At 38.0% G+C, this 22,479-nt stretch overlaps 1 protein-coding gene across 3 annotated transcripts; it reads right to left on the bottom strand.

Moving 5' to 3' along the window:
* Positions 1-2,113: 2,113 nt before the first annotated feature.
* On the bottom strand, positions 2,114-21,602 carry CFI (complement factor I). Of its 3 annotated transcripts, none has more exons than XM_039238772.1 (11): positions 21,459-21,602; positions 18,120-18,301; positions 17,159-17,272; positions 16,947-17,057; positions 13,549-13,584; positions 12,925-12,960; positions 10,742-10,845; positions 10,472-10,575; positions 7,607-7,884; positions 5,781-5,929; positions 4,213-4,275 (listed from the first exon to the last, which is right to left on the bottom strand). In XM_039238772.1, exons 1-10 carry the CDS (start codon positions 21,527-21,529, stop codon positions 5,811-5,813), a joined length of 1,155 nt encoding a protein of 384 aa, XP_039094703.1. In that variant the 5' UTR covers positions 21,530-21,602; the 3' UTR covers positions 4,213-4,275; positions 5,781-5,810. The 3 variants fall into 3 exon arrangements, with proteins under 3 accessions (XP_039094704.1, XP_039094703.1, XP_039094705.1); XM_039238774.1 differs by lacking the exon at positions 5,781-5,929 and adding an exon at positions 6,224-6,278 and having other exon boundaries at positions 4,226-4,275; XM_039238773.1 differs by lacking the exons at positions 5,781-5,929; positions 18,120-18,301 and adding an exon at positions 2,114-2,348 and having other exon boundaries at positions 4,171-4,275; positions 21,459-21,564.
* Between the last annotated feature and the right edge of the window lie 877 nt (positions 21,603-22,479).

The raw sequence follows: 22,479 nt of genomic DNA, 5'->3' as shown, positions 1-22,479 counted from the left end.
CTGAAATAGGCTCCAGGCTCTGAGCTGGCAGTTAGCACAGAGCCCGACGCGGGGCTCGAACCCACGAGCCGCGAGATCATGACCTAAGCGAAAGTTGGACGCTTAACTGACTAAGCCACCCAGGCGCCCCGACAGCTACATTTTAAAGAATAATAATAAAGAAGCAGCTAACGTTTCTTCACTGAGCATCTCCTCTGAACCCAGTGCTAGGGATGCCGACAGAAGGAAGGCAGTCTCTCTTCTCCTGTGTCTTACAGAGCAGTCAGGGGAGGGCAGTAGTGGGTGTGTGAGCATCGTGGGGAAGAGACAGATGGACAAATGAACACCACAAATGAACAACGAGCATGCTGGGTGGTGACAAGTGCTATGCTGAGATGACAGCAGGCTCGCTTGACAGAAAGAGCCTGGTGGGGCGCCTGGGTGGCTCAGTAGATGGAGCTCCAACTTTGGCTCAGGTTGTGGTCAGTTTGTGGGTTTGAGCCCTGCATTGGGCCTCTGCTGTCAGCACAGAACCTGCTTCAGATCCTCTGTTTCCTCCCTCTCTGTCCCTCCCTCACTTGCGCATGTTCTCTCTGTCTCAAAATATAAATAAACATTAAAAAAAGAAAAAAGAAAGAGACTGGGGCCTATTGTACATTGGGTCCTCAGGCAAGTCCTGAATAAATGCCATTTACTAAGGAGGGAGGAACAGATTTAAGGAGGGGCCCATGTTTCTTTTGAAATTCTATTAGATATTCAGATGGACTTGTCAAGTGCTCAGTGAAATACTAGTCTGGAGTTTAGGAAGGCCAGGGCTAGAGATAGGGATTTGTGAGTCATGGGACTGTGGATGGGAGTTAGAGCTGACCCTAAATAAGATCACTAGGGAAAGCACAAAGTGAAAGAAGTGCCCAGGAGGAAGAGGTTGAGCAGGATTCCGAGACCAGCAGCCATGGAGGCCGCAGGCCAGGCAGAGAGTGGGATTTTGACCATGTCCACTGCTGCTGTGGGGGGGGGGGGGAATGAGACAGGTAGGTGACTGTAAGGGCAGTCCCACGAGGGCAGTGGTTGTGTTGCAGCATCTGTGGAGAGGTTTAAAGAGAGGGCCAGGGAGGACTTGTGAAACGGGAAACTAAAGACAGATCTTTAAAGAGAACTTCTAATACTTTTTTATTTTTTTAATTTCTTAAAATGTTTATATGTTTTTGAGAGAGAAAGAGAGAGAGAGAGAGAGGCAGAGAGAGGGGGACATAGAATCTGAAGCAGGCTCCAGGCTCTGGGCTGTCAGCACAGAGTCCAACATGGGGCTCAAACCCACAGACCATGAGATCACAACCTGCACTGAAGTAGACACTTAACCTACTGAGCCACCCAGGAGCCCCAAGAACTTCTAATACTTAAAAGAAGCAGAGAAATGGGACAAGAGCTGTGGGGTCAGTTATTTCCCTGCCACAAGTACTTTGCAACCATTTTACTTTAGTATATGTCTCCATTTTCTCAGAATTCTAGTTTCCACTTTAAAGTTAGAAAATGGGGGGCATCTGGGTGGCTCAGTCGGTTAAGTGTCTGATCTTAGCTGAGGTCATGATCTCACGTTTTGAGTTTGAGCCCCGCGTCCGGCTCTGTGCTGACAGCCAGCTCAGAGGCTGGAGCCTGTTTCAGATTCTATGTCCCCCTCTCTCTGCCTCTCTCTCTCTCTCTCTTTCTCTCTCTGCTCATGCTGTCTCCCTCTCTCTCAGAAATTTAAAAAAAAAATAACAACATTAAAGGTAGAAAATGAGACACAAAGAAGATAATGAATTGCCCAGGGTCAAGTAATTAGTAGGTGGTAGAATTGGGGTTTGAATGCAGGCTTCTGTGAATTAAGTGTCATTCAACTAGCAAAACTTTTAGTCTAGTCAATATACCATTCCTGTATAAAGAGATAATTTAACCACGTTTTCTAATAAACAAAACAGGTATGCTCAACTAAAATATTTATTTGATAATTTACAGCAAAGTTCTTATATGGAATAAGCTTAGCAAAGGTTTTAAAAATATCCAATAAAATGTGCTTTATTATTGTTTTTCCCTAGAGAAGTACTAATCATGTAGTATCATTTCAATTAAAATCCAACTCCCGAGAGAAAAAAAGCACAAAAGATCACAATTTTATATGTTGTACTGAGAAATAAGAGACCTTCCTATATGATGGCTAATCCAGTCAAAATAATTAGCCACTTTAGTGTAAACACCTGGGAACTCTGACTTTCCACAGTTTTCACCCCAACTCACAACACCCCAAACATAAGTCACATTGTTGACATCCTTACAGACTAAGGGGCCTCCAGAGTCCCCTTGACAGGCATCAATGGAACCATCATCCATACCTGGAAAAGACAAAGGGAAAAGAAAATTACACATGTACTTCCATTTGTTGAGGCCATCAAGCTATCTTCCTGTCTCCTCCACCAATGTGTGTACCAACTTTGGTTAAATGTTTTACACTTTCCTAACAGGAAATAACACATACTCTCTTAAAGGCCTCTACTGGGCCCATACGATCATAAAGATGCAGGCTGGGAGATACTTTGTCTTCTTCTGCTCATTCTGCAAATTTAGTGAGTGCTTCCCTTGCTGCCTCTGTTTTATGCAAATTTATACTCTGATGAGATTGCAATCTGAAAGTAGCATCCAACGCTGATTGGGAAAATAATAGGGAATACTTAGTGCTTATTGAGTGCTTAGTATGTATTAGCCACTCATTGTTTTAATTCTAAACCACAACCCTATAAGGCAGGTATCATTATTATCCCTATTGTACGATGAGACAAATAAGGCACAAAGAGTTTAACTAATTCATTCAAGGTCATACAGCTAATAAGTGGCAGAGATTGGACTTGAAATGAGGCACCCAGACCTCAAAGCTTTTCCTCTTAACGGTGATAATTGTCTTTCAGTAGGTTCTGTGAAATTCTCCCCATTTGTCTTCTATAATCCTGAACTCCATTTAAGGGAGGGCACAGGGAATGGTCAATTTTCTTCTCACTTTTAGGACTTTCTAAGGTTTTTAAGTCAGCGATCCAAAAAGTTACAGGATGTCAATAACTTTGCATTTTTCTGTAATACACTATGCATAAGTGGTTTTAATAAAGCATTCTAGGGACACCTGGGTGGCTCATTGTGTGTCTGACTCTTGATTTTGGCTCAGGACATGAGCCCTACATCCAGCTCTGCCCTAAGTGTGGAGCCTGTTTAAGAATCACTCTCCCAGGGGCGCCTGGGTGGCTCAGTCGGTTAAGCGACTGACTTTTGCTTAGGTCATGATCTCGCGGTTTGTGGGTTCGAGCCCCGCGTCGGGCTCTGTGCTAACTGCCAGCTCAGAGCCTGGAGCCTATATCAGAGTCTGTGACTCCCTCTCTCTCTGACCCTCCCCTGCTCATGCTGTCTCTCTCTCTCTCTCTCCTAGAAATAAAAAAAAAAAAAAAAAAGAATCACTCTCCCTCCCTCTTCTCCCCAACTTGTGTGTGCGTGCACGCACACACACACACTTTCTCATTCTCTCTCTCTCTCTCAGATTAAACAAAACAAAACATCCTATATTCATTGCCCTGCCCGACTCCCTGCCCTTGGGTCACCACCCAAAGCAGGAACTGCTGTAGCTGTGTTAGATAGAGGCACTAGCAACACTACGATATTAAAGGATACTGTGGCAGGTATCATTAGAAGTGCAATGGGATTTCTGAGGAGGGAGAATTTACTTCCAACTGGACCCATTTGAAATGAGATCACTCAGATTTTTATTTAGAAGAAGTTTGGGTTTGGACCCTGGATATACCACTTCTTGTCTGTAAGACTTCAGGCAAGTTATATAATTGCTCTGCATCTCAATTTCCCTAATTTAGCAGATGAGGAAACTTGCTCAAGGTCACATGAGTAGTACTTGGTAAGAACTGGGATATAAACCCAGGCAGCCTGGATCCAGAGTCTGTGCTCTTAGTCTCCTTGCTATACTGCTATATGATAGCATAAGGAAGATTTTTCCTCTTAGTATGAGCATGAGGGAGCTTGAACTAACAGAAAGGGAAGCAAGAGCCAGAAGATCTGATGGAAGGGTCCAGGGCCCAGAACAAGGGGGTGGATTTGGTGAGGAGGAGAGATGGTTGGTAGGAGATATATGTACGTATCTCAGAGAAACCACTTAGTGCTTACCTGCACATTCCATTTTTTTTTCAAAGTAACGACCAGGATAAAACCTGGAGCAGTTGCCTATCAGGTTAACTTCACCCCAGTGAAGTGAATAGACTTTTTGGTTATCTAAGCAAAGTGAGAGAACAAATAGACATTTAGAAACCACAAATGAGAAATCCAAATAAATATTCTCATAATTTAGTAAGCCATAAATATAGAAGGAATATAGAAGATTGTATATATATATATATATATATTCCTTAATACATTATAGATTTTGAGGATAGTTCATTAGCATATTCAGTCATGCAGTGCTCAGATGTCTAGTTCCTACAATTGTCTTTCAAAAATAGTTAAGGGGTTGGGGCACCTGGCAGCTCAGTCAGTTGAATGTGGGACTTTGGCTCAGATCTTGATATCACAGTTTATGGGTTTGATCCCCTCATCAGGGTTTGGGCTGACAGCATGGAGTCTGCTTCAGATTCTCTGTCCCCTTCTCTCTCTTTCTGCCCCCCCCCCAATATTCTCTCCCTCTCTCTCTCAAAAATAAACATTAAAAAAAATAGTCAAGGGGCATTACTGAACACATGCTGGAAGTCATACTCATTTAATAAAGACCTGAGATGAACAAGGTGAACTCCCTCCCGTCTGATTGCTGAGTCCAGTGGGGGAGCTGGGTAGGAGTCAGTGATCAGCATTTTCTAACATAAATAGCTCCTATCATTTTACAGTTCTGTATTTCCTTAAAAGTACTTGTTACAGTGAGAACATCTTTTTAATTTAAGAAGTTAAATGAAGAAAATCCATACCAAGTTATCAGTGTGTATGTGTTTTTGTGTGTCTGAGGAACCCCATCTCCTAAGTGATTTGAAAGAGGGTTTAGGATTTCCTTTTCATTTCAATTAGAGATTTGGGACTTGAAACTTTTTCATCCATGGAAAGAGAAGGGCAGGTACTGTTGCTGATTGATAGTCAGGGAAGATGAGGAAAACTTAAGAATACAGGGTGAGATGTCTTGGGTATAAGGAGTAAATCTTTGCACCATCTGTCCTCTCCGCTTTTCCCCAGCTTTCAGCAAATGTTATGCTCTAGGAAGGGAGAGACTAGGCCTAATTCTATGCCAGCACCCAGCTTCATGCTACCATAAAGTAGCTACTTAATAAATATTTATGTAACTAATTAATCCATGAACTCAGTAATTCAATTATACACTAAACATCTTATGCCAAATGACTTAGCCCTCAGTTAATTTATAATCTATTGGGGGACAAAGACTTCTGCCTAATCCTGAGGAGACACCTCCACAGATCCTAGCATGGTAGTGAGCACATTGTAGTTATCTGTAAAACTAGTATTCTTCTCTTCTGGGAAGCAGGGGAAGACAAAAATCCACCCATATGGCAAATTAGGAAAGAGTTTCTTTTTTTCTCCGTTAAGTTAGTTTTAAGATGCTACCTTCTTCAGGTTAAGAGTTTTTTTTTTTTTTTTTTTTTAATTAGTAACTTATTATTTCTTCTAACTCAGGAGAAGCCTTTAAAAACTGGGAACTCCTATACTGTGTGAACAGTTTTTAATGGCTCAGGAGAGTGCTTCCTTCCCTGAGCTCTTGTGTTGTACACTTCTTGAGGCACCTGTCCCATTCTGCTGTCTGATAGTAGCATTCACGTCTGATGCCTCCTCTGGACTACAAGTCCCTTGAGAATTGGTCTTTCGGTCTTCCAGCCTCTCCAGTCTTTGCTGACTGCATCCATATTTTTCATCAGTGAAATCCTAGCGTATGCTAATAAACACAGGATGGTTATTAGATGATACCATGGGATCACTTTCATTTTGTTGGGTATGAATGGTGTTGTATTTTTGTTTTATTTTTGTTTTTCTAAGTCCTTACCTGATAAAGATATCTACTGGAATATTCATGGATGTAATTACATGATATCTGGATTTGATTTAATATGCTCCAGGAAAAAAATAAATGTGTTGGGGGTGGGGAGGAAATCTGTTTAATAGCTCCCAATTGTCCTTCAGATGCATACTCCACCCTTCAATGTCCTGTCCCCTGCCCAAAGAGGCTGACCTGGAGGGACTGCCTCAACATGAATCCCTTAGCCTCTGGTTTCCAACATAAAACCCTAGCAGAAGGAAGAGAGGGTAAGGAGAGAGAGATTGGGTTGGCCTTTAACCCAAAGTCATTCTCCTTCCTCTCACGTCTTCAGATCTCAGAGAGGCTGTTCTGGTACTGTTAGTCCTGGGTTCCTGCACAGACCTTGTGATTCCTCAACCCCCAACCCACATCCTTGTAATTAACCACTTTATAAATAACCCTTCCTAATTACCCTATTGCAATTGTGATTGGTGCAGAGAGCTAAAACAAGAATGGTAGAGTGCTGGTAACTGGAAACTGGGTGATGGATGAATAAGTAGATTTATAATACCTTTATGTCTGCTCCTGTGTATGCTTATAAATGTAGACAATAAAAGTTGTTTTTTTAAAAACAAATGTAAGGACATAATGCCTTCTGAATAAATTAATTACTAACAAAATTTAGTCTTGGGTATTCAACCATATGACAAATCTGGGTCAATTTATATGTATTTTTTAGTACTTTTCAATGTGGTAATTATAAAGAATGTGTAAGAGTATGAGTTTATAAGACCAATGTAGTGAAGTTATTTACAAATAGAATGTAGGAGTTCAAAAGGAAGCTAAATTTCAAATTTAACTCTTCAAGACAAAGGGAAAACCACTGGCTAATTTTAGTCTAACTTCAAATTTAGCCAGTTTTTCTAATAAATTGTCCCTACATGTCTGCAATCTATATCTCCTATTCATATAAACATCCACCTCAAGTCTTCTTAGAAGCCCAACAAATAATTCTTTATGTTTTCTTCCTCTTTGTGGGATGTGGCCATGGGGGTGAGGGGGCAAGGAGAATGGGGGGAGTAGAGGAGAGAGCAGAGGGTTGTGGGATTATTGACTCACCTATACTGTGACTATTCCCCTGAAAACCATTTTATCTTCTATCTCTAAGAAATCCAGAAAGCCCATGCTATATATGTCCCCATCACTCTGCTTTTTTTTTGTAAATAGTTACCCTTCAACATATTCTTCAAAATCACACAGTGTAGGAATCCTTTGAAACTCTGGATCAGGATCAGCTACATTATTTTCAGGGCCCAGTGAAAAACAAAAACGTGAGGTGGGGGCCTCTGCAAAAATTATTAAGAATTTCATGATGATGACAGCACAACAGTACACTAAGCATGGGGCCCTGCGGAGCCTCGGGTACTGGGCAACTGCACAGGTCTCATGTCCATGATGCCAGTCCTGCCTGAATGCTCATTTTTCTGGATCTGAGGCTATGTTTCTCTCTGAGTACTAGGAGATTAGCTTCTATCCATTTGTATGCCTATTTATTCCAACCCCTGGATTCTGATTAACATATTTTAAAGCATGTACCTTTTTCTCGACCCCAGCCAGAAATAGTGCATCTGTCATTAGGTTGGAATAGATATGGAGACCAGGGGACACAGGCAGGGACAGAATTAGGTAGCACACATTCTTTTTGGTTTGGGCGTCTTTTCAATTCAATCAAAGCTATGTCATTTTCATAGGTTTTTCCATTGTAGTTTTCATGGATAATAATTTGTTTTGCTAGCTGAACAATTATGTCATCCTCGGGTCTTAACCAATGTAGAAATGATGTCCATATTTGGTAACGGTGAACTTTACTGATGCTATAATAGAAAGGAAAGGGGAGATAAGATATTTTTATTGAGGAAACAACCCAATTATAAACATGAACATCTGATGCTTCATCTTTATGTTCTCCCTTTTAAAGGACTTTCTTCCTTTTTCCAGATTTTTAAAAAATCCTTGCTGTCATGAAGCAGTGCAATTAAATTTATGGGACAGAATTAAAGTCAGTGGGTAAATGAGGAGAGGAATAATCAATCCACCTAACTACTCAATATCAGGGACATACAGAATTCACTAAGAAACAGAGATGCCCAGAAGTAGAATGAATTGGCTGCCTCTGGAGTGAGAGCACTGTCACTGAAGGGGTTCAAACAGAGAACAGAGAGAGTGTAGCCAGAAATGTGGTTAAGGAAATGGGAATCAATCAAGACACACATCATTACTCTGCTAACCCCAGAGGTTCTCAGGGTGAAGACCACAGCAGCCGTTATCCTGACGTTTAAGACTGACTTCATCCTAATATCACATTGTATTTATTTGCTCACAAGTCTTTGTTCCTGTTGGACTTGAAGTCAAAGATGAAGTCTAATTCATCTATGAATAGATGCCTGCATCTAGCATCATACCTGGAATATATTAGCTGTTTTAAAATTCAGTTGAAATGGTGAATGAGCTAAATATTGCCTCTTCCTAATGCCTCAATTTTCATACCAATTTTTACCTCATGGTTTCCAACAAATTGGCATTTACCATCATTTTCTCAGGTAATCACCTAACAGTTAACAGTGATGTTGTAGGCACTAATGAGGTGTTTGGGATGCTTATTCATTCAATTTACTCAACAAACACTTATAATGTACACCTGTAATAGTCAACAAATGACTATTGCCAGGCACTGTGCTGGCCACTGGGATACAGAAATGAGCAAAATCAGAAATAGTTCCTGCCTTCTCGGAGCTCAGGATATAGATGCAGTATTAAATGGATAATAACAATAATGAGGATATGTATTCTACCATGTAAAGTGAGAGGAATCAACAGCACATGGGTTCTGAGAACTTATCAAGAAGGCTTTGATGTAAGGGTATCTGGAGAAATTCTGAGGTAGTGTAGATGGAGCTGAGATCTGAATAAAGAATAGCATTAACTAGATAAACAGGGTAGGAAAGATCATTGCAGGCATGAGAAATAACATATGAAGGTCTCTTTGTAGCAGGGAGCAAGGTGCACGTGAGTAGCTGAACAAAGTCCAAAGCAGGTAGAGCAGACAGCAGAAGTTGAAGCCATGGGGCAAGATGAAATTGGCAAAGGTAAGTAGGGGTCAGATAATATGGAGCCTAGTGGGCCATGTTAAAAACACCATTTAGAGGCACCCAGGTGGCTCAGTTGGTTAAGTGTCTGACTCTTGATTTCAGCTCTGGTCCTGATCTCATAGTTTGTGGGTTTGAGCCCCACATCAGGCTCTGTGCTGACAGTGTGCAGCAGGCTTGGGATTCTCTCTCTCTCCCTCTCTGCGCCTCCCTGCTCATGCTCTCTCTTTTTCTCTCAAAATAAATAAATAAACTTAAAAAAAAAAACCATCATTTAGATACTCTAGTAACAAATGAGCCTGGCAAAGCAAGTGTCTGACATTTTCAGCCTCTCTTAAGGGAGAAGTGGACCAAGTAATATAACTTCTCAGTCTCAGTCTACCAGTCTACAAGATATTTACCACTTAGGGCTGTTAAGAATATTAAAACAAGACAACATATGTGAAAGTGCCACATACATTATCTAATCTGTAAGAGGTGCTCAATAAGTGACACTTCATTCATTCTAGAGATCAGAACTGAGGCTGGAATCCCAAACTCTGCCTTCTTCCTTGCTGACCTTGACTCGTTATCAACACCTTTTTTGTACTGCCCTTCAGCTACTGGTATAGACTGAATTGTGTTCCCCTAAAATCCGTATGTTGAAGATCTAACCCTCATCATAACTAGATTTGGAGATACAGTCTTTAAAGAGGTAATTAAGTTTAAATAAGGTCATAAGTGGAACTTTACTCCCATATGATTGGTCTTCTTATGAAGAAGAGGAGACATCAGTGATACATGCATGCACAAAGCAAGCAAGTCCGTGCAGGAGCGGCATGGGAGGCAAGAGCTCCTTCACTGTCCAGGACACAGATGAAAGATGCTTAAGGGGACATGGAAGGCGAAACAATGCTTTGGGTACTTGAAGTCTTTAAATGCATGCAGCTCTTTAAACAACATCCTCTTTGAAGTGAGACCAGAGAAAATGCCAGCTTACTATTATTTCTTTATACATTCTTCTCAACAGTTTGGTCCTAACTCTACAAAATGTAGGTACCATCTATTTGCTTTCCCATCATGCAAATGAGCTGACTGACACAACTTGGGACCTATGAGTTTGATCTGACCTTGCCATCTGGGATCAGTAATTTGGTCTGAGGGGGAAGAACCCAGTAGATTCTGGGGGGATGGCCTCTGGGGTTTCAATCATGAATATTTTAGGGTATTTAGAGTGAAATTTGTCACATGGTTTTCTTTATCATCTGCCACAATCTCTATTACCCATTTTTATTATTTCAAGGAATACAAAATCTTATTGGAGACATTTTTTTACCTGACACAATGTGCAGCAGTTAGAATCCAACAGCCTCCAATATAAATTCCTCCACAGTTGATTTTCTCATTTTCCTTAATTGCCACCTGCCACGGGAAGTCTCCCTGTAAAAGACATTGGTGTGGTCACTGCCATTCTACCAGACAGTGGTAGACAGGAGGCCCTAAGATATGCCCATTGCAAGAATCCCAGTCTCTTATCATGACATATCTCCCCCGCCTGTTTTCGTTTCTCAAACTTGGGACTGCTCCTGGGAAGTCATAGGTTTACCACTTCTGCTGGCCTTCCTCCTATAACTCGTTTCCTTCGAGCAGGCAGCCTGGGTTTAACTCCACACGATAGTTTAGGGAGAAGTGACTTTATCCATTTTCTTTCTTCAAGAAAGAAAGAGATTGTATCATTATGATTTTGAACCCATTACTTCTTGATGATCTATGCCACAAAAACAGCAGTCACAGGTAAAACAAAACAGTCTGAATTGATTCATAAATTATTTTGGATGCTAAGTGGTGCTATTTACCTTGTTTAAAAATTCTGGCTTAATATGAAAATTGGCTTGATTCTCTGAAGTTCTGCCTATAGGCACATTGTGGGGGAGAGGGCAGAAAGAGGCTAGCTAAGAGGGTTAAACATTTACCAGCCCCTGGCAGATAAAAGATGTCACATGGCCTGGCATACTCAGGATGAGGGTCTCATTTGGTTAGAAATCATCAGAATGTGATGACAACATGGTCACCTATTTCTTCTTACCTTCATAGTTTTTACTTTTTCGTGGCTGTTCATGTGGAATTCTTTTCAATAATATTAATGTTAATGATGTTAACATTTGAGCACTTTCCATGTCTCAGTCCCCATGCTAAATACTTTGTATATCGTTTATCTCATCGAATCATATTAACCCTGAGGGGCAATGTGCCAGGGACCCATGGAAAATTCAGGATCAGTGGGCCAAAGGATGTTTTTTAGTCACTTGACATGCGATGCTATTTCCTTCCTCTGTGAGCATTTAGATGTGACATACTTTTCACAGAGAACATGGCAGAGTAAGGCTTAAGATGTGAATTGGCAAAAGAATTCAGGAAAAAGAAGAAAGTAAAAATATAAGAAGTTTTCCTTATTCTTTCTATATTTTTAACATCACAAAAATTTTTACAAACTTGCTTCTTAGCCCCAAATGAGAAAATGAAGATCACTGTCAATTACTTTGGGCATATACTGAGGAGGTAGGTCCTTCAGGGAGAGAAGTTGTGAGTGAATATGGGTAGATTTGTTTGTTGTTATTGCTGTTGCTGTTGTTGTTGTTTTGGTCCCACCCATTCTAAGAACAAGGTTGGGGGAAGAGTGGGATGCTAAGTTTTTAAGTTTCTGCTTGGACCTTTAAAAAAAGAGAGACCTCATCTAATGAATATGGAAGCAGCTTTGGCACTATCTGAAAACTGATGCTATCTGGTGTAGAAAATAAAGGGCCTTTGTGGAAAATCTCTTTCTGACTGATATTTGTATCTTTAAGATCTAAATCTTTCACTCATCACTTGATGAAAAAAATAGTTAATTAATTTTGGGGCCTGGCAATTAGAAGAGAGTCTTACATGAACTTTCACTTAAATCCCCCCCCCGCCCCCGCAAACAGGGAGCTATTTATTCCCAATTTGTATTTGAGGTTAAGTTGTTTACCTAAGGTTACATAGCTAATAAATAATGAGTCAGGATGTAACACAAGGCTGTCTGACCCAAAAGCTTATTAACTACTGTCTCCTCAGGGATTTGATGCTTAATTCATTTGGCTCTTAGTATACAACTGGCCAGAATACAGATCTTCACAGACCTTCTGTTATCGTGCTTTAAAACATTGCAAAAGAACAAGTTAATTCAAGTAAAATTCATTATTTTTCTATTTCAAAATGCATGTCATGTCCCATGCTTGAAATCTGGTTGTTTTTGACAAAACTGACCTGGAAAACTCATAGCAAATAAAAAACTTTATGTAGGTCTAAAATATTGTTTTCACTTCAAAATTTCCCTTGTGAATGAACCCATTTTTAAAAGCAGATCCCAAGAAGCATTTATGTTTGTTTTTCTTAAAAGTGATAAGGAAAGGAAAAAAGTATCAATTATCTATTTAATTGATAACAAAGAAAATTGTTGCTTGAATCAATTATACACACACACGCACACACACAACATTAAAATGCAGACTTAGGGGGAAGCACTAGTAAAACAATAATCTTGGGGCACCTGGGTGGCTCCGAGGTCAAGTGTCCGACTTCAGCTCAGGTCATGATCTCACTGTTGATGGGTTTGAGCCCTGGAGCCTGCTTCAGATTCTGTGTCTCCCTCTCTCTTTGCCCCTTACCCACTCGCATTCTGTCTGTCTCTCTCTCATTTTCTCTCAAAAATAAATAATATTAAAAAAATTAAAAACAAACAAAAAACCCAGAATAATGTTAACTTACCTGCATTCATATTAGCAGTCAAAAATTCTGTTTCTTCTATAAGAAAACAAAAAGTTCTAATGTTTATGGTTGTGTTTATAATAAAAATTAAATTATTAAAGTCAATGAAACTTTGATCTTAATTTTCTTTCTTAAAACTTGTCCTCTCTTTAAAAAGGACAGTACAAATCTCCAAATCACACCATCTAATTTCCTTTCTATACCTTGTGAAGGTTCATGATGAACTATGTAGAAATTTTGCAGGCGCAAACTAGGTGTCTGTTGGTACAAGTAAATGGTAAGACTCATGGTGTAGTGCTTTTCTGCATTCAGAATGCTTGGGTCATAGAAGGAAAGCTTCTTTGTCAACTCTGATTCATTAAAGTCCTTACATAGGGTAGAGAATAGTTACTAACACTGACTAAAAGAGTACTGAGCTGACATTAAGAAGGCTCCTCTCATTTTGTACATAATAAGGCACCTCTTATAGGAGTCATAAAAGATATTATAGTAGGCATTGTTAGTATTAGGCATCTGCCATATAGAAGTCAAAAATAAACAAAAGATATTCTCTCCTTAGACTTTTGCTTGAATAATATTTAAAAAATTAAAAACAAACAAAAAGCCAGAATAATGTTAACTTACCTGCATTCATATTAGCAGTCAAAAGTTCTGTTTTTTCTGTAAGAAAACAAAAAGGTCCAATGTTTATGGTTGTGTTTATAATAAAAATTAAATTATCAAAGTCAATGAAACTTTGATCTTAATTTTCTTTCTTAAAACTTGTACTCTCTTTAAAAAGGACAGTACAAGCCCCCAAATCACACTATCTAATTTTCTTTCTATACCTTGTGAAGGTTCATGATGAACTATGTAGAAATTTTGCAGGCGCAAACTAGGTGTCTGTTGGTACAAGTAAATGGTGAGACTCATAGTGCAGTGCTTTTCTGCATTCAGAATGCTTGGGTCATAGAAGGAAAGCTGCTTTTTCAACTCTGATTCATTAAAGTCTTTACATAGGGTAGAGAATAGTAACTAACACTGACCAAAAGAGTACTGAGCTGACGTTAAAAAGGAACAAACTGAGGGCCGATGGGGGTGTGGGGGAGGGGAAGAGGGGGTGATGTGCATGGAGGAGGGCACTTGTGGGGATGAGCATGGCTTGTTACACGGAAACGAACTTGACAATAAACTATTAAAAAAAAAAAAAAGCTTTCTTTGATTCTTTTGCTTCAAAGTAGGACTTCTCAGAGAGACCTCCCCTGACAAGAGACAACCCAACCACCACACACTCCATCCTCCATTAACATCACCTGCTCTCTGCTTCACTTTGTTAGCACTCATCATAAATGAATTCACTGCACTTGGTGTTTATTTGTTCATTGCCTGACTTCCCCAAATAAAATTAAGATCTGTGAAGGCAGCGACTCTCCTGTATTGTATGTTTTGTTCATTGCTATATATCTATTACTTGTCAAATGCAGGTGCTTATTATTTATTGAGTTGATTCATTAAGTTAGAGTGGTAAGTAAGAGAGAGAAAATATATTCTTTGGGAGTTTATGTTTTAATTGTAGGAAGATACATGTTATGGTATGAATCTTTGTGCCCTCACCCCGCAATTCATGTGCTGAAATCCTAACCCACAATGTGAAGGTGTTAAAAGTAAGGTCTTGGGCCTCAGCTGCAGCAATTTCTTACTCGATACATCTCCAAAGGCAAGGGAATTAAAAGCAAAAATGAACTATTGAGACCTCATCAAGATAAAAAGCTTCTGCACTGCAAAGGAAACAATCAATAAAACTAATAGGCAACCAACGGAATGGGAAAAGATAGTTGCAAATGACATATCAGATAAAGGGCTAGTATCCAAAATCTATAAGGAACTCACCAAATTCCACACCCTAAAAACAAATAATCTAGTGAAAAATGGGCAGAAGACATGAACAGACACTTTTCCAAAGAACATTAAGATGGCCAACAGACACATGAAGCATTGCTCAACAACACTAATCATCAGGGAAATACAAATTAAAACCTCACTGAGATACCACCTCACACTGGTCAGAGTGGATAAAATGAACAAATCAGGAGACTACAGATGTTGGCAAGGATGTGGAGAAACGGGCACCCTCCTACACTGTTGGTGGAAATGTAAACAGGTGCAGCCCGTCTGGAAAATAGTGTGGAGATTCCTCAAAACATTAACAATAGAACTCTCTATGACCCAGCAATAGCACTGCTAGGAATTTACCTGAGGGATACAGGAGTGCTGATGCATAGGGGCATATGTACCCCAGTGTTCACAGCAGCACTCTCAACAATAGCCAAATCATAGAAAGAGCCTATATGTCCATCAACTGATGAATGGATCAAGAAGATGTGGTTTATCTATACAATGGAATACTACATGGCAATGAGAAAGAATGAAATCTGGTCATTTGTAGCAATGTGGATGGAACTCGAGGGTGTTATGCTAAGTGAAATAAGTCAGGCAGAGAAGGACAGATACCATATGTTTTCACTTATAAGTGGAACAGGAGAAACTTAACAGAGGACCATGGGGGAAGGGAAGGGGAAAAATAGTGGGGGAGAGGGAGGGAGGTAAACCATGAGAGATGCTTGAATGCCGAGAACAAACTGAGGGCAGATGGAGTGGAGGGAGGGGAAGGGAGGTGATGGGTATGGAGGAGGGCACTTGTGGGGATGAGCACGGGGTGTTATATGGAAACCAGTTTGACAATAAACAATTAAAAAAATAAAAAATTTGGAAGTTATCCTTCCTTTTCTAGTTTTTGGAATAGTTTGAGAATAGATATTAACTCTTCTTTAAATGTTTGGGTAGAATTAACCTGTGAAACTGTTTGGTCCTGAAATTTTGTTTGTTGGGACTTTTTTTGATTAGCAGTTCAATTTCATTACTAGTAATCAGTCTGTCTAGATTTTCTATTTCTTCCTGATTCAGTTTTGGAACATTATATATTTCTAAGAATGTATCAATTTTTCTTTGTTGCCATATCATTTTCATAATAGTCTCTTATAAAATCTTTTGTATTTCTGTGGTATCGGTTACTTCTCCTTTTTTTATTTCTGATTTTATTTATTTGACTCCTCTTTCTTTTTTTCTCAATAGCCCTGGCTGAAGATTTATCAATTTTGTTTATCTTTTCAAAGAAACAACTCTTGGTTTCACTGGCATTTTCATTCTTCTCTTTCTTTCTTTCCTGTCTTTTTTAGTATCTATATCATTTATTTCTGCTCTAATCCTTATATTTCCTTCCTTTTACTAACTTTGGGATGTTTTTGTTCTTCCTTTTCTAGTTCCTTTAGGTATAAGATTAGATTATTTATTTGGGATTTTCCTTCTTTCTTGAGATAGGCCTGTATTGGTATAAACATCTTCCCTAGGACTGCTTTTGCTGTGTCCCAAAGATAATGGATCATTGGGTTTCCAGGTGAGTAAACTCTTAAAGAATAAAAGAGACTTTAAAAACTTAGTAACCAAATACAATGTTAGATCCTTTTGGATCCTGATTCAAACACATTGTTCTAAAAAGACATTTTTGAGACAGTTGGGAAAATTTGAACATGGGCTATTATTAAGCAGTGTTAGGATATTATTATTTTTAAGTGTACTAATGAGAATATATGTATACGTATATATAAATTGTATCACTAGAGATATATACAGTCAAATGACATAATATCTCAAATGTGCTTTAAAATACTCAAACAAGCTGAACAAGACTCGCAAAATACTGACCATTGTTGAAGCTGAGAGATAGGCACATATTAGTTCATTCTAATAATCTATTTTTGTTATCTGAAAATTTTTAATAAAGAGTTCTGAAATAACAAATAAATATTTAATAAATGAAAATATGAGAGAAGAACTTTCCACAGTTCCTCAAATGCCCACTCTCAGTAGTACTCTTACTGCCAACACTTACCTATATTCCGTTAAGATTACAATTTACCTAAAAGGAAGTTTCACAGTCCCTGGATCAAATACTGGTAAAATGTAACCATAAAACTTTCAATTACCTTTACAACCAATTTCATCTTCTCCTGTAATGCAGTCCATCTCACCATTGCACTTATACTTGTTTGGAATACAAACACCGGATTTACAAAGGAAACTTTTGCCTCGGCATCCTATGCAAACATAAATAGAAGAGGTTTTTATTTTTATTTTTTCATACTTAAAATTGAATGGGATAGAATCTTAAATAAAAAGGTAAAGTTTCTCCTACTACCTTTACAGCACAGCTCATCACTTTGGTCTCCACAATCATTGACACCATTACAGGTTTTCCTTTGAGGAATATATTTTCCATTCACACAATGAAAGGAGTCGTTTGTTGAAAAAACTGTAAATTAGGAATGATCTTTGTGAAATTTATTTATGGAGTTGTAGGTGACATCTTTATCATATTTGGAATAATGGGGACTTTAAGATAAAGTCAAGCATCAAATAAAAAAGGATATAAAATGTATTGGTAGCATCAACATAACATATATGTGGTAAATAAGGAAAATAAATGTCAGAGCTGGTTTATGGAGGCCCCTTTATTATCTCTGAAAACCAGTATTTATTGTGGAGGTCTGTACTCTCGGGCACTGGGGGAGGTGGCTCAGGAATCAGGAGCCCTTGCTGAGATCAGCAAACCCTGGTGCTCACCCATTCATTTAATGCTGCTCCACGAATCCCCACTTCTATCCCATGACTTGCTTGGGCAGTGCCATTTCCATTTTGATGTACTTTTTTTTTTTTTTTTTTAGCACCAAAAAAGTCTTTAGTCTTTAAACCATACATATGACTAAAATATTCCAACATCAGAATGGAGGAGAAAAGTGGCAGTGACTGCCTTGAGACTGAAGCATAGATGTAGTCACTTAAATATTTTAAAGGCATTTTGAAGCGTGAAGATGTTGAGGTTTCTTCTGATGTTTAAGTTACTCAGGTTTGTTGTATTAACTTTAGTCCAGATGTTTTATGAAGCAAAAAGGAGCCAGGCATCTTTGCTTCTCATATAGGAGCATCTGAATACCAAAAGGTACATTACAGGAAAAGCACCAATTTAGGCTCTAAAGTCCCCAAAATGATTTTGCCTCTATTGCTGCAACTGAATATCCATCATCTGTTTACTACATATGTGGTGTGGAATAAACAGTTTAGAAGGAAGTTTTGAGGTTTCAGGCAAGTACTCTACTAACCTGCATTCTGTGTGTAACACACCACACCAGCTAAATCCTGGGAATTTTTAGTTCTTCTCTTAAAAAAAGTACATTCAGCCAAACTAGTCTCTAATCCTTGACACTGCACATGCAGACATTCAGTGGAATTTATATGGAGATCTTCAGGAACTTCAAAAATTTTTTGAACCTCAAAAGCACCTCTTCAAATAGAATAAATAAAACATTAAGGTAGAATAATTAGTACTTTGTACTTATAACCTCACTACAGAAGGTAAGGAACTAAAGTAATTTCCTCTAATTTTCTACATAACATATATTGAGCAAGATGCTTAAATTCTCTAAGCCTCAGTATCTTCACCTGTAAAAGAGAATATGACAATCTCAGGAAGTTTTATAAAGGTTAAGTAAAACAATCATTTAAACTGACTAGCCAACGTTCAAACGTGGCAAGCACTCAGCAAATATTAGTTTCCTCTCCTCTGTTTCTTGTTGAGGAGGAATCCTTCCACACTCTTGATGTTTCCTTCCAACCGGAGATGCATCATTCTTGGCCTCTCTTCATCTCTTAATTCGTTTTTGCTCAAGGAAAGTGATCAGGGAAGTCTGGATTTATAAATCGGACAAGGTTAGCTCATGTTTTCCAACTTTCATTTTGGAGGTCTCTTCAACTGCCTCATGCTAGAAGGCTGACCTGGTTGGCCGTATTGTTAGAATTTGGGAGGTTAAGTTGGTTCAATTCTAGCAGTTTCATTTTGTTTTTACACTAAACTACATCCTTATTTCAGCCCTGACGGTATTAAGGTGATATTTTGGCATCTATATAACATTACTTGGACTTCTCAATTTGTTCAGAATTTGTGCAGGTAAGAGGCTACCCCGATCACTCAATATCCTAGAGATAAGTTATAGTAAACTATTCTTTCAGAACATTCAATTGTTCCCTGCTTCTCTTTAGAAGGAAATGGGGAAAATGGTGTTAAAAATAAAAAGTTGAGCAAAGATGCATCAGGTAAATATAAACAAAAATAAAGCAATGATAGCAATATAAATATAATATCAATTAGAATGAAAGGCAGGAAGTGCCTGGGTGGCTCAGTCGGTTAAGCATCCAACTTTTGATTTTGGATCAGGTCATGATCTCGTGGTTCATGGGTTTGAGCCCCACATCGGGCTCTGTGCTGATTGTGCAGTGTCTGCTTGGGATTCTTTCCCTCTCCCTCTCTCTCTGCTCCTCTCCTGGTCGTGTGCTCTCTCTCTCCCTCTCAAAACAAATAAATAAACTTTAAAAAATTAGAATGAAAGGCATTAAAGGAAACAAGGAAGGTATTTTTAATGATTTAAGATCCATTATGATGATATAGGAGTTATAAAACTGCCAAGCAGCATCAAAATATGAGAAGGAGAGCTATTGGGGCAGTCTCAGAGGTAAATAATTTGAAAAAAAAATCTCTCATTCTAAAACTATCCAAAAGTATTAGATAAAATATAACAAATCTTCAAAAAGCTGTTAAAGAAGTAAGGGAAATATCCACTGGCTAAACTAAGAGAAGTCTGTTCATAGCTTATACAAAATATGATAAAAGCAAAAATACTGGGAGATCAAAGACAGAGAGTTTCCCATTAGGTTGACTTATAGGTTGTAGGTTACAAACTGTCAAAAATTACAAATATTCTGTGGCTGAATTTAATGATAAGACATTCTCACTAATGAACTTCTAGCAGATATAGTTTAGAAAGAAGGAAACTGAATTCAGCATAATGTTGAAAGATGCAAAAAGCAGTAACAAACCAAGATGTTTGGTAAACATGAAGTACATCTGAGTAAGCACAGCATATGTGTGTGTGTATATATGTAAATATACACATATATTTATTTATTATATAATTTATATGTTATATATAAAATTATATGATGATAGTATATATAATAATTGCTTATATAATGATATCAATTAACTTCAGGGATATATAAAAATAATGTGGAACTAAATCCTGGAACCTTGATTGAAATAACGACATTCTTTGTATTTTTCCTGAAGAGAGTGAGGACTTCCTAAGTTAAGGATTCGTGGTATAAATGTGAAGATAACCATGAAAGCAACAGAAATAGGATGTATATAGTTTACAAACCAAGTATAGGGGGAGAGGGGAAAGAATTAAAAAATACAGCAACTTCATTAACCCAATAGAAGTTAGAAAAGGAAGAAAGTACATAGAAAAAGCAGGTTAAATAATAATTGTAAAATAAGATAGAGAAAATAAATTCAACGGTGTAAATAATCACAATAATGGAATGGACTAAACTATCCAGACAGTTATTATCATACAGGATTTAAAAAGAATCTAGATAATGTGCTGTTTATAAGGGATGTATTTAAAAGATAATGACATAGAAAGCTTCCAAGTAAATAAATAGGAAAAAGATTTGAACAAAGCAGTAACAAGCTTGCTTATTTTAATGGGTAACATACCTATTATCTAGAACCCTGCCCCTGAAACATTTAAAATATACTTAGCACAAAGCAAGTGTCAACAAATATTTAAACAATTGTCATATAGGGACCAATCTCTTACAACAATACAATCAAACAGGAAATCTATAACAAAAAGTTAACTAAAAGCAAATATATATTCATTACAAAAGTAAAGAAGAAACTTCTACATCAAAGAAGAATTATACTGAAAATTTGAAAATATTTCAAACTGAATATTAAATAAAATGCCACTTTTATTTTATGCCACTGAGGCTCATGGCATGCAGATAAAGCATTACCTAGAGAGAAATTTGTACCTTAAATGTTTATATTAGAAAATAAGAAAAATGGAAAATCTATGAGTTAAGCATTTAACTCAAGGAATTAGGAAAATACAACAGAGAACAGAAGAGAGCCACAGATAACAACAAAAGTTAATGAAGTGAGAGTAAAGTAACAAGAGACAATTTATATATAAAATATAAAAATCAAAAACACTATCAAATAGACAAATCTCTTCAAGGTTGACCAAGAAAAAAAGATAGAAGACATAGATAAACAATATTAGGTATGAAAAAGTAGGCACAATTATAAACAAGTAGAGACATACAGTAATGAACATATTTACAGCTATCTGAAACTACAAAGGATTCATATCCAGAAGCTCAATAAACTTACAGGTGATCTGTGCTTAGCAGTGTTCTAAGTGCTAGTCAAACATGAACATATTTAATCCTCATAACAATGCTGTGAGGCAGATAGTCCATACTCTCAAGTTACATATGAGGAAATTAAGGCACAGAAAGACTGTAATCAAAAAACAAATAACTGGAACAATAAAACAAAACCAACCCTGGAAAAATCCACTGACACAAGCACTTACTGTTGAAATCCAAGGTCAAGACAGGCCACATTAGCCTCCACAATGGTCCAAGTTTTTTTACATATGAACATTTTCTTATCTTGGTCTACAAGTTTTACTTCGACAATTCCCTCAGAAGTGGTAGTTCCATAGTTTAAGGAAACATTAAAATGTCCTAAAATTAAACACAGACACACACAGACACACACACAGACACAGGAATGAGCAATATTTAGGCATTCACCTTTTCTCTTCTTGATTAAAAGCCTTTGAAATAAACAAAAAACGTAATCTCAAATTACCTTTGAACACCATGAAGATTTTAATAATAGTGTGCAATTATTTTATGAGGGTCTATTATGTATCAGTGGTTGTATGACCCAGTTATATAGAATATCATGAAATCCTCACATCAACCCTGTGGAGACTACAATGATATTTTTACACATGAGGAACCTAAATGCCTCCATTTTTACAAATGAGGTTAGCTTACTTGCTCAAGTGGGGAAGCCAGGAATCTGAAGCTACTATATTGATCTCACTCCCAAGTCTGTGCTCTTAAAAGTGAGCCAAACAAATAATGGGAATGTAAACACATTTTAGGTATTCTCATATATTTAAGGCATGCAATGCCTCAAGAGAACCAAAGTCTGCCACTGACAAATCTCGTTTCGAACAGGGCATAGAGATGGGTTCACATAGGGAGCTTTCTTCCTCCTACCCCACAGTGCCTCAGCATTGCAGCCCAGCATCACACAAATTATTTAGGCTACTGTGTGCTGGCATATGTCAAGGCGCCTCTACAAGGAATGTTTTGAGTAGATTTCTATAAATTCATGAAGTACCTGTGATAATTGATATCAGAAGATAAGGCTGAGGTTTGCTGTTATAGTTAAAATTTCATGAGCTCTTCTTGTGTGCCAAACACCGTGTGAAGAACTTTACATGTATCATTTTATTTAATTTTCATGAAAGCCTTCAGAGTTAGAAACTGGTGTTATGCTGATGTGGGAAATGGGGTCTGACAGTTACATAGCTTGTC

Source organism: Hyaena hyaena, unplaced genomic scaffold (genome assembly GCF_003009895.1).
Source record: "Hyaena hyaena isolate Hyena2069 unplaced genomic scaffold, ASM300989v1 scaffold_146, whole genome shotgun sequence".
NCBI classification, from domain to species: Eukaryota; Metazoa; Chordata; class Mammalia; order Carnivora; family Hyaenidae; genus Hyaena; species Hyaena hyaena.
Note: the sequence above shows the minus strand (reverse complement) of the source record. Positions and strands in the feature narration are given on the sequence as shown.